This window comes from Phyllobates terribilis, unplaced genomic scaffold (genome assembly GCF_046119375.1).
Source record: "Phyllobates terribilis strain yellow unplaced genomic scaffold, ASM4611937v1 Scaffold_2__4_contigs__length_985480577, whole genome shotgun sequence".
Taxonomy (NCBI): Eukaryota; Metazoa; Chordata; class Amphibia; order Anura; family Dendrobatidae; genus Phyllobates; species Phyllobates terribilis.
This window is the reverse complement of record NW_027362762.1, coordinates 208,512,395-208,525,222: the sequence shown is the minus strand read 5'-3', so window position 1 is coordinate 208,525,222 and position 12,828 is coordinate 208,512,395. Positions and strand designations below refer to the sequence as shown.

Genomic DNA, 12,828 nt, shown 5'->3' with positions numbered 1-12,828 from the left:
ATCGCCTTCTCTATCTTTCCGATCTCCAACAATGAAAAAATGGAAGTGGAAGAGCATAGAGCTGATGTAGGCAGCAAAAGTGCGTTATTGGATCTACATTGGAAGCAGCAGGACAGCGAGTCATGTCAAGGTGTTGTACAGATTAGCAGGAAATGTTTAATAAAGATGATTTAGGGCAGAAGGTATACAATAAAAAAAGTGTGTGCTACTGCTTAGCCAGCAGTCTCACACAGTGGCGTAACTAGAGTCATATGAGCCCTGATGCAAAATTTGGACCAAACCCCCACTAGCATATGGTCAGATGTATGGGCCCCATACTGGAGTAAAGTCTCCCCATCCTGTAACAATGTCCCCCATCTTCGCACCTATTCTGTATATTTTCCCCCATCCTGGCCCCTTCTTTAAGTAATGTCCCGCTTCTTTTAATAATGTCCCTAGTCTTGGCACGTGTCCTGTAATATTTTCCCCAATCGTGGCCCCTTCTTTTACTAATGTCCCGTATCCTACAATAATGTCTCCGATCTTGGCCCGCATCTTTATACGATTGCCTCCATCCTGGACCCTTTATTTAATAATGTCTCCCGTCCTGGGATCCTTCCTGTAATAATGTTCCTCCTCATAGCGCTCTCCTCAAACACATATAAGTAACAAAAAAAAAATAAACGATTCCTCTTCGCTGTCCGCGCTCCCGTGGAGAGTAGTGCCCTCTCCCTCTTTGCATAGCAATACATTTCAGCTGAATGTACGTCCAAGGACACATGTTCAGCTGAAAAAAGGACTGTAGACTGCAAGCCCCCTGACTAAACACACTCGGTGGAATCAATGCCATCGCGAATGTTACGCACTTGGTCTCACAAAGCGTTAGATCATACATTTTCATAATGAGTATAATAAAGGATTATTTGCTATTTGTCTACTGAAATTTCAAAACAACATGATAAAATAACTCATACCAATCTCTTTAGCTACTGAATAAGCCTCTTCTGGTGTCTTTGCTACAAAACCCTTTGGTATGGCGATGCCAGCATCTTTAAGAAGTCCCATGCTAAGATACTCGTGAAGTGACAAGTTCCTGTGTTGTTGTGCTTGTACTCCTTGAGAACCAAGTACACCGGGGAATCCACCGAGAACCTGAAAAAAGAAGACAAATGAGATATTTATAGTTTACAAGCAATGAGCAAAGGTTCCAGCTAAAATACTGTGGTGTTTTGTATAAGGAAACATAATTGAAAAGTAAAATGTGCCCGATATTCCACTGTCTGAGGTATAAGTGAGTAATAAAACCATATTGCAGAAGACATCTCCAGCAACGGCGTTCGTGATGCCCAGCGTGTCTCCCACCGTTCCCACTGCAATATCAGGATTTTTCACACCTGACACTTCCAATTAATCTTTCTAAATTACAGAACATGAGAGGTATATAAGAAAAGCAGCATTTAGTGTAGAAAGGAAAGTCTCTAAATACTAGAATTACACCTTACAATCTCTCTATTTTACGTGGACAGAGGAAATATAACAACATTATTGATATTGGGTCAGAAAAAATGGCCTGGAGCTACTTGTTGGGGACATGACGGACATGCACACTTCTTCCTTCCTTTGCGACGATCAGCAATGCTGACATTCTGCTTTTATCTATTGGAAGGAGCCAGAAGGCCATTCACTAATAATCCCAGATACAATAATTATGGTTTTCTTAATTCTGGGATTAATGAGCAAACACAGGCAGATGTATGCAGGATTAAAGGGGTCGTCCACTACTTTTTTTATTAATAATATAGGAAAGACCATAGCACTACTTTGTGTCAGAGAAGAGAATTACATTTATTCATGTTCAGGGGCACCACACACTTTACAAGTTGACCGACATTTCTGTCTATCCAGACCTTGATCACAGTCTGTTAGGAGAAGTTTGTGGTTGTTCTGCGGAGAGGCTGACATTTACTACACTGCGGTGCCCATTTTGGTGGAGTTGGTATAAAATGGACTGACTCCTAAAATATATAATAAATTCGGTACAGTAGTACAATGCAGTATGTGATGGAAATTTTTTCATAAGAATTTGGGAAAGTTATGAAATGTCCTATAAATGTCTGTTCTGTTCCTGATCTAAGGATCTCAGCTTTTAGCTGAGATGAATCTGTGCTGCACTTTATGTACACGCTCAGTAGTGAGGCAGTGCTGAGGAGTCAGGAGTCAGGGAAATTGAGGCTTGGCTTGCCGATTCCATAGCCCTGCTCCTAACCTCCAATAACAAAAGTCTGGGCGTAAAGTGTGGTTCTCCTGAACAAGGGCTGTGGAGTCGGTAAGCCAAACCTCCAACTCCCTCATACATGGCTCATGTTTAAGTGATCAATTTACTGTAGCACAGATTCATCTCAGCTAAAAGTCTAGACCCTCAGATCAGGAATAGGACAGACATTTATAGGACATTTCATAACTTTCACAAATTCTTATGAAAAAATATTCCCCACAAACTGCATTGAACTACTGTACCCAATTTATTATATATTTTAGGAGTTGGAGTCGGTCCATTTTGTACCGACTCCACAGCCCTGCACTGAACAAAACATGCTGACGCATGAGCGTCTTTGCATCTACTCTCTCGTTTTGTATACCTTTTGGATCTTCCCTCTCTTTTTACTTTACTCTATGACAGTCATTATTGTCAGTAGTGTATCTTCTCTACTTTTTCTATTTAATCGATAGTGGCCTAGTGGTTATTATTTGGTCTGGCAGGGCACACTTTTGGTATTTTACAATACTGTATTTATAATATTTATTACTAATTACTATCACATATATTATTATTAATATTTATTGCCTGCCTATACATACCACGTTTCTTGGAAGTTTCTCGATAGAGAAATATATGAGCGACTACTATCATGTGTTTTATATGTCCATAATTTTTTTTCTTTAATAAAGGTATTTTACACACTATATCCCTGCCTTTCCATTATTATTTTTTGGATCTTATGTTCGGTTATTTTTCTTTTCTTTTTTTCAATTTATTATACCGAATGGTCTGCCATTTAATGGTCCTTATATTATATTTCCAGCCTTGGATTTCAGCCAGTGACTGGAGTGATTTTGGTCTTGCATATTCTAAATATGTTGTACAGTGGTTTTTCTCTTTTTTCCTAATCACCTGTCGTTGCAGACTTGCAACAATCACCGTCCACGTCCTTGTCCCAGTGCAGCGTTCAGTTGTCCCTACTCCATTACTTGGAATGCAAGCGCAAGTACACAGCCAGCCACCCACCCACCGGCTGCAATATTATACTGTAATTTTTGACAGCTGCTTGCACTTGAAATGTGGCCTTTTAGGCTCGTGGAGGCGGAAGCTTTTCATAACCTCATGCCGGCGGCGGCCGGGTGTCCTTACTTGGTCCTCCGCCACCACTATTTCTCCTGGTATCGTCTCCACCTTCCACAAGCACGGGTCCCACAAAATTACCCGTGCCCTCCCCAGTGCACTTACTGGGAAGTACCGCCTAACCACAAACACGTGGACAGGTGAATGTGGCCAGGGACGGTACGGAGTCAGTCCACAACTTTTTTTTGCTAAGAGTTGTATTTAGCTCGGTGAAAGGACTGGCATAGAGGGAAACCGTATCTACCCTGCGTGTCATTTCTCCCAGGAAGTCCTCTAAAGCTGCTTGCACTTGAAATGTGGCCTGAACATTACTGCTGGTACTTTTCTGTGGTAATTTACTCGCCTTCTACCAGCCTGGAATATTTCCAGCAAACTATGGTACAACGCCATGGTATTAGCACTGCCCCCAGTACCAGTAGTGAAGCCATCCCCAATTTCCTTCTCAGGAATTTTATTTGGTAGACTGAGTGGCTGCCCAAATACATTTTCTCACAAAAGGAGCTGAAGATAGAGTGGCAGTAGGTGCAAGTTTCTCCAGCCTGTTAGATATTAGAGGGTGAACGGCAGCACATTGGATCAGTGGTTAGCACTGAAGACTTGCAGCGCTGGGATCCTGGGTTCAAATCCCAGCAAGGACAACATCTGCAAGGACTTTGTATGTTCTCCCCGTGTTTGCGTGTGTTTCCTCCTCAGTAAAAAAAAGCAGCGATAGAGTGTCCGGGAACCTTCCCATACACTTTTCTTAGCCAGGACTGCTTCTCAGTAGGGTTGGACAGTCCCAGCAGAGAATCCTCTGGAGTGCCTTGGCTTCTACCTCAGGAGAGTTCATGATAGCGCTAACTTTGCAGCTGCTATGGGGCTCTTGAGCAGGTAAGAAAGGTTAGCCCTCAGAATCAAATCCTCTGGTGGGCACAATGTTTTTCAATCTAAAACAGCTTCTCAGTGGGAGTTGTATTTCACCACAGCCATATTCTTTAGCTCGGTGAAAGGGCTGGCATACAGGGAAACCGTATCTACCCCTGCTGTCATTTCTCCATCACCAGGTTCCGCCCATTGTCACACACGACCATGCCTGGCTGTATGTTCAGCAGTGAGAGCCACAGATCAGGCTGCTGTGTTACAGCTTTCAACAACTCTGCAGCACTGGGCTGGTTTGCCAATTAAGCATGTTATCTTCAGCATAGCCTGTTGCCGCTTGGCCAAGGCAGTGCTGTCAGCTTGTGACTGATGTGATCATTTCGGAGATGGAGGAGGAGGTGCATGAGCTGAACAATGTGATTACATTGAGGTTAAATTGGTGACGCTGTTTTTTATACTAAAGAAAGATCCTATTGTTTTGGGTTTTTTTACGTTATTTTTTTAAGACAAATGTATTCACCGGGAAATGTCATTTTAACATTTTACAACCTTATCTGGCAATGTGGTGTGTGACATCATCAGACACATCCTTTTTTATTTATGATGGAGGGACTCTGAAAGTCAAAAAGCCTATTTTTATAGGGACATCAGACGGCCCTTACTATTATTAAAAGGCCAGCAGTCGGCCCTAGCTATTTTTAGAGAGCCATCAGCAGGCTATGCTTTGTTGTTCCCATTATTAACAAGTGGGTCTCCTATACTGTTATTGTTATCCAGTGTCTGCAAGGGCTACCAAAAATTTGGACGCAACCCAATACCCCTTTGAAGAAACAGAGGAGGGTCTCAGTAAAAAAAAATGTTCCCAGTATAAAGGAGCGGGTCTCCTATAGTGGTAATGCCCATGCTGTGACTGCAAGGGCTGCCAAGATTTGAGAAAAACCCCACTAAGAATTTAAAGACACATAGAGCAGGGCCACAGTAACAAGGTACGACATGTTCCCATTAGAAAGGAGAGGGTCTGCTATACAGTTATAGGGTATGCAGCGAGTCCAACGGCTGACCAATTTTAGGAAAAACTCCACTAAGAATTTAAAGAGACACGGAGCAGGGCCACAGTAACAAGGTACGACATGTTCCCATTAGAAAGGAGAGGGTCTGCTATACAGTTATATGGTATGCAGTGAGTCCAACGGCTGACCAATTTTAGGAAAAACCCCACTAAGAATTTAAAGACACAAAGAGCAGGGCCACAGTAATGACAAATTCCCATTAAAAAGGAGAGAGTCTCCCATAGTGTTGGCCTATGCAGTGAATGCAAGGGCTGCCAAAAATTTGGAGGCACTTCAATACCCCTTGGAAGAGACGTGGAGGAGGGCCTCATAAAAAAATGTTCCCATTAGAAAGGAGCAGGCCTCCTATACTTGTAATGCCCATGCACTAAGTGTATGGGCTGACAAACATTTACCCCTGGGGGATATACATGAACATAATGTATCAAAAAAAAATTTCACGGGCATCATAAACACCCTTTAAAAAAATGATGTGGGTGTTGCATCACGGACCACGGTCACCCTGCTGATATGGTGGTGGAGGCTGAGGAGAAGGAGGAGGACAAGAGCAAATAGACAAAATCAGGAAGCTTATACCCATGTGTGGGTGTTAAAAGGTGCATGGGAATACACCTCCCAAGAAAAGACACTGGATTTGAGTTTGTTACGCTGCTATCATTCAGTGGTGTTGAGAAGTCTGGCCCAATCCAGCCCTTGTTCATTTTTATAAGAGTCAGCCTGTCCGCATTTTCAGTTGACGGGTGTATGCGCTTATCAGTTATAATTCCACCAGCGGCACTAAAAACCCGCTCTGATAAAACGCTGGCAGCAGGGCAGGCCAGGACCTCCAAGGCATAGAGAGCCAGTTCATTCCACGTATCCAGCTTGAATACCCAATAATTATAAGGCATAGAGGAAACACGGAGAAAGTTGGAACGGTCGGCAAGGTACTCCCTCAGCATCTTCCCAAACTTAGCACTCCTTGTCAGAGTACCTCGCGCCTCAGGGCCTGTGTGATGGGCAGGTCTGAGAAAACTCTCCCAGAACTTTGACAGTGTTCCCCTGCCTCTGCTGGATTGCATTTGTGTCTCTCTCGCCTGTACTCCTTGGTTGTCCAACGAAGTGTGCACTCTGCCGCCAGCGTTTTCAGAAGGGAACTTTTTTTTGTAGTTCCGCAACAAAGGCCATCTGGTACTGCCCCATTTTTGTAGACCTGTTGGCCTCAGGAATAAGAGATATAAAGTTCTCCTCGTAGCGTGGGTCTAGAAGTGTCACCAACCAGTAATGACTGTCACCCAAAATTTTGAGAACGCGAGGGTCACGGGAAAGGCAGCGTAACAAACTCAGCCATGCGTGCCAGACTACTAACAGGCAAGACTTCCGTGTCCTCACCAAGAGGATCACTGACTATGCTCTCCTCCTCCTCCTCTCTGTCCTCTGGCCATCCACGCTGAACAGATGGTATGGCAGCTGTGCAGGTAGTACCGTCTATAGTGCATGAAACTAGCTTCTGTCCTTCCTCCTCCTCCTCCTCATTGTCACCCAATCCACGTTGGGATGAGATGAGGCTTGGCTGTGTGTAATCACCCTGTATGGTTCCTTGCTCCATCTCATTGTGCTCCGCCTGCAATGCATCCTCTTTGATTGTGAGCAGAGAGCGTTTCAGAAGACAGAGAAGCGGGATGGTGACGCTAATTATGGCGTCATCGCCGCTCACCATCTTGGTAGAGTCCTCAAAGTTTTGGAGGATGGTACATATGTCTGACATCCATGTCCACTCCTGAGGTCTTATGTGTGGAGTCAGAACTGAATACCGACGGCCTTGTTGATGCTGGTAGCTAACAACTGCCCTCTTCTGCTCACAAATCCTTCCCAACATCTGCAGTGCAGAGTTCCAACGCGTGGGTACATCACACACACCAGTCTGTGAGCTGTAAGCTGCAAACGCTGCTGAAACACTGCAAGGGCGGGGGAAGCTGTAGCTGACTTTCTAAAATGGGCACACAGGCAGCGTACTTTAACAAGCAGATCCAGCAGCTCCGGGTAGGATTTGAGAAACCGCTGAACCACGAGGTTAAGCACATGGGCCAGGCATGGTACGTGTGTGAGCTCGCCTCGCCTCAGAGCCGCCACCAGGTTCCGGCCATTGTCACACACGACCATGCCTGGCTATAGGTTCAGAAGTGTGAGCCACAGATCAGCCTGCTCTTTCAGAGATGTCCACAACTCTTCAGCATTGTGCGGTTTTTCAGCTAAGCATATTAGCTTCAGCACAGCCTGTTGCCGCTTTGCCGAGGCAGTGCTGCAGTGCTTACTGCTTGTGACTGATGTGGTCATTTCGGAGATGGAGGCTGAAGAGGAGGAGGAGGCTGAGGAGGATGAGGTGCAGGAGGCGTAGATCGTGGGGGCAACCCTGATTGACCTAGGGCTCGCAATCCTTGGCGTCGGAAGGACGTGTTCCGTCCCAAGGTCCGACTGGGTCCCGGCTTCCACTATGTTAACCCAGTGTGCCGTCAGCGAGATGTACCGTCCCTGCACACAAGTGACGCGCCCCCTGGGACATATTCCTTTCTGAGGGGAATACCCGGCACCGGATCAGATGGGGGGTTGTAGTCTCCGAGCGGCTGTGACCCGGTCCCGTGCCCAGGGCGTCAAGCTCAGTGTTATGTGGCAGTCTTTACTGATGTTATTAAAGTTCGTTGTGTCGACTACGCCACCCGTTGTGATGCGGTCACTGTGGCCGCCGCTGCAGCAGGGTCCGCTGAGGCTGATGGTGGATGCGCAGCTTGGTGGGATAACCCCCAACGGGAGGGGTATAGCCTCAGAGGGGACAGGCGCAGAGGATGGGGGTTGTGGTGGTGCGGTGCAGCCGGTAATGATGACAGACTCGGGTTGTGCAGTTAAGGGTCTTTACTTACTGCAGATGTTCCTGGTCACTCTAGCTCCAAGTGACCTCCCGAGCCGTGCTGCGTCCACCAGGTCCTGGATCCGGTCAACCCCCAAACAAGTCCGGAGCGTGGCCCTGAGCTCTCCCTCTGTCCTTTCTTCAGCCGTCCCCACCAGTGATTCACCTAAGTCCAGCTCCCTCGGGCCTTCTGTTGGGCAACCTTTGGCCTAAGGTTCCCTGACCCTTCCTGTGGTGTGCCTTCAGGGTGAATGTAGTGGGTGACCGTGACAGACACTGCCCACGGTCTCCGGTCTCTGGCTGGGGAATGTCTTTGCCCCCACCAGCTTGGGTTCCGGTACCCTTCTGCTGACTCCTCACCCGGTGTTCTTATTTGGGTTCTTGGGTCCCTTCTTTGTCCCCCTCTGGGTCTTTCTTCACTCCACTCTCTCTCTCTCCAGGGCTGCTGTTTCCTGCTCTCTGCATCTGACTTGTCCTCTGCAGCTGACTGACCCTGATTCTAAGTTGGTGCCCTCCTTATATATCCCTCTATGTGTGAGCTCAGGTGACCAGCACCCAATGAGCTCCTATCACTACCCAGACTGCTCCCCTATCTGCCCCTACACTACATGGGATGTTCCTCCCCCCTCCCACTCCAGCCAGGAACAGGCTCGGTCGCACCTGCACATTTCTAAGTGGGAGTGCCGTCGGCCTGCTCCTCTGGAATGGGATGTATGTAGTGCATGCAGTCTATCTGAGCTCAGTTCCACACTCCTTCCTTACCCGGGAGTGGAATATCACACCTCTGGGTTGAGGTGCAATACTCCTGTAGCAGCCGAATCCTCAGGGTGCTACATTCCCCCCTGGTAAATCACAGCACGTCCTCGGGCTGCAAAGACAAAAACACCAAAACATACAAATTTTTATAAACATATAAAACATATAAAATATTATATATATAAACTTTTTCATATAAACATCATTATAACATTCTCGTCGTCTCGTTCTTTCTTCCTCCTCTGGTCACCGTGCAACTCGTGACCAGGTAAAGTGCGACAGTCTTTTGATAAGCAGTTTCTCATAAAACCAGTAGGGGGCGCCTTAGAAAGCGCAACTATGTACAGGGAAGTTTTGGCCGTTCTCAGTCCCCGGCCAAGTAAAGGGAAAGGGATGGCTGCTCACAGTCCTCAGCCTGGTTTGGGTAGGGGACACACGGGTTAAACTGTTCACTGGTCCCAACGGGGACTAAACTTTAAAGCAGCCACGGTTACTTGGGTACCCCGACAGGTAACTATTTACATCTCCTTTGTACTATTTCAGTCATAGTACCTTCTAGCCTTGAACCCGTCCGGGTCTTCTGGCTCCTCCTCCCTACACCGCAACTCCTCCTCTGTCAGGCGATGCACGTGGAGGGCGTAAGGTCCCTTGGCACACTTGTGCCGGGTGAACGTTACCTCGTCACCGACGTAGAGGTCACGGCCTTTGTGACCCTCTGGCAGGTGAGACTCGACATCCCGTCGGGTAACGAAGACGTCACCCATGGTGTTCCGGTCCTTTATGAAGCCCCACCCATGCTGCGCATTAAACTTTATTACCGTCCCGATGGTACGGGGACGATCTGCTGCATAGGGGTCCCTTCTGGTCCGACTCTTTTGCTCCGCGCTGCGGGTCCGGGCCCATTGCTCTCTGGCCCGCCTCTCCTCCCGCTCTCTCTTGAACTCTGCCAGCTGTTGACGGCAACACTCGGTACGCTCTGCTGCAGCTGCCCGAGTCTCTCCGGTGAACCCCATCAAATCTTCTCCCGTGGGGTCCCACACGAACTGGGCTTCCTCGAGTGGAGGCGAGACCCGAGTCACGGGCTTTGGAGCCGGGATCAGGGGCTCACACAGGGGACCTAACTTCTTTTGTCGCTCCAGTTCCAAGAATTCTTTGGGCCAGATGAAAGGCCGCCCGTCCGGCCACACTAGCTGGCTGAAGGGGTCCTCTCCCAGATATGGCACCCTTGGTGTTGCGGGTGCGGGCGCGATGGTGGGGGCGCCCAGGTTACCCAGACCTTGCGGCCAGGCCGGGGGCATCTGGAAGGTAAATGGAACTGTTAACACGGCGGCACCCTGGGCCACCTGGCCTTGCGGCCAGGCCGGAGGCTCCGCGGAGGTAGATGGCTCTGCTGGGGATGCGGCGCCCGGAAACGCTAGGCCCTGCGACCAGGCCGGAGGCTCCTCTTCCTTAGCCACGCTCCGGGTCACGACGCGTGACGTCACCGGGGTCGCGACGGCGGCTTCCGGTCGGGGCCTAGTCGGTGGCGGTGTCATGGCGATCTCGGGTACGGCCGGGGGACCTTCGGGCTCTGCGACGGGGAGCTGGGGCAGGTGGGCGGTCTTCCGGTATGGGGTATAGGCGTCCCCCTTACCTGCTGCCATGCGTCTCGCTCCCTCTTCTGCGCCGTCTCCGGCCTTGGGTCCTCCCGCGTCATCCGCAGAGGTAGTCGGTGTCTTCTTCCAAGGGAGCGGGTTCCGTGGACGGATTCCAGCTTGCTGGGCCATCTCCCGGCCCCACTCCGCCAGGATCTCCCTCTGCACTCGGGCCATCCTTCCCGCGAGGCCCTCCAGGGCACTCCGCGCGCACTCCCGATCTCGGGGAAGCTGCGCCAGGATCTCCGCTAAGCCTAGCGGGGTTGTTGACTCCAGCAGGCTCCTGACCATCGGGTCGGTGCTGCTCTGCTCTGCTTCCGGCAGGCTCCTGGCCAGCGGGCCGGTGCTGCTCTGCTCTCCTCCTTCTTCCTTCTGCAGGCTCCTGGCCAGCGGGCCGGTGCTGCTCTGCTGCCGCTCCATTCCCGGGTCTACTCTTCCTCTTCTCGACTCCGGGTGCTCTCGCTCTGGACACCTTGCCTCCGGGTGCGCTCGTTCTAGACTCCTCCAAGCGACACCCATCTTTTCTCTTCTCTTTCGTCTCCTCCCCCTCCGAGGGCGGTCCCGGGGCAACTCGGTGACTGTCAGCTCCAGGGGTAGTTCTTTCACGCTGACAGACACCTCCAGCATCACAGTCTCTGTTGATGGGGGCGGTTTCCACTTTTGGCGCCATTTTCTGTCCTGGCCCACGATGGGAGGTGGCCTCTTGCCCTCCTTTGGCACGCCCATAATGGCGTCCGCTGCTCTTCCAAGGCGGGAAATCTGCGGTTTTGGCGGGAAGCGTCGCCCAGTGGCGGGAAACTCTGCAGATGGCGGGAACAAGCTGGAAATGGCGGACAATCGGCGGGAAACGACTGGTGATGGAGTCCGATGGCGTGGACCCTCCGGAACCGGCAGGAGTCTTCTTTCTGAGGTAAACTTGCACTTTTCTTCAGGCACGCAGTACCCGGGTGTTGCGGGCACGTAATCCTGCCGACTACGCCAAAGTTGACGCGCCCCCTGGGACATATTCCTTTCTGAGGGGAATACCCGGCACCGGATCAGATGGGGGGTTGTAGTCTCCGAGCGGCTGTGACCCGGTCCCGTGCCCAGGGCGTCAAGCTCAGTGTTATGTGGCAGTCTTTACTGATGTTATTAAAGTTCGTTGTGTCGACTACGCCACCCGTTGTGATGCGGTCACTGTGGCCGCCGCTGCAGCAGGGTCCGCTGAGGCTGATGGTGGATGCGCAGCTTGGTGGGATAACCCCCAACGGGAGGGGTATAGCCTCAGAGGGGACAGGCGCAGAGGATGGGGGTTGTGGTGGTGCGGTGCAGCCGGTAATGATGACAGACTCGGGTTGTGCAGTTAAGGGTCTTTACTTACTGCAGATGTTCCTGGTCACTCTAGCTCCAAGTGACCTCCCGAGCCGTGCTGCGTCCACCAGGTCCTGGATCCGGTCAACCCCCAAACAAGTCCGGAGCGTGGCCCTGAGCTCTCCCTCTGTCCTTTCTTCAGCCGTCCCCACCAGTGATTCACCTAAGTCCAGCTCCCTCGGGCCTTCTGTTGGGCAACCTTTGGCCTAAGGTTCCCTGACCCTTCCTGTGGTGTGCCTTCAGGGTGAATGTAGTGGGTGACCGTGACAGACACTGCCCACGGTCTCCGGTCTCTGGCTGGGGAATGTCTTTGCCCCCACCAGCTTGGGTTCCGGTACCCTTCTGCTGACTCCTCACCCGGTGTTCTTATTTGGGTTCTTGGGTCCCTTCTTTGTCCCCCTCTGGGTCTTTCTTCACTCCACTCTCTCTCTCTCCAGGGCTGCTGTTTCCTGCTCTCTGCATCTGACTTGTCCTCTGCAGCTGACTGACCCTGATTCTAAGTTGGTGCCCTCCTTATATATCCCTCTATGTGTGAGCTCAGGTGACCAGCACCCAATGAGCTCCTATCACTACCCAGACTGCTCCCCCTATCTGCCCCTACACTACATGGGATGTTCCTCCCCCCTCCCACTCCAGCCAGGAACAGGCTCGGTCGCACCTGCACATTTCTAAGTGGGAGTGCCGTCGGCCTGCTCCTCTGGAATGGGATGTATGTAGTGCATGCAGTCTATCTGAGCTCAGTTCCACACTCCTTCCTTACCCGGGAGTGGAATATCACACCTCTGGGTTGAGGTGCAATACTCCTGTAGCAGCCGAATCCTCAGGGTGCTACACAAGCACTTGTCCATGTGTTCGTGGTTAGGTGGACTTTACCGGTAACTACATTGCTGAGAGCAC

General features: G+C 50.2%; 1 protein-coding gene across 1 annotated transcript in view; it reads right to left on the bottom strand.

Moving 5' to 3' along the window:
* SUCLA2 (succinate-CoA ligase ADP-forming subunit beta) overlaps positions 1–12,828 on the bottom strand; it is a 97,844-nt gene that overhangs the window by 69,752 nt on the left and 15,264 nt on the right. The window contains exon 2 of the mRNA XM_073663835.1: positions 954–1,131. Coding sequence (XP_073519936.1) covers positions 954–1,131 — 178 coding nt within the window. The remainder of the gene's footprint in view (positions 1–953; positions 1,132–12,828) is intronic.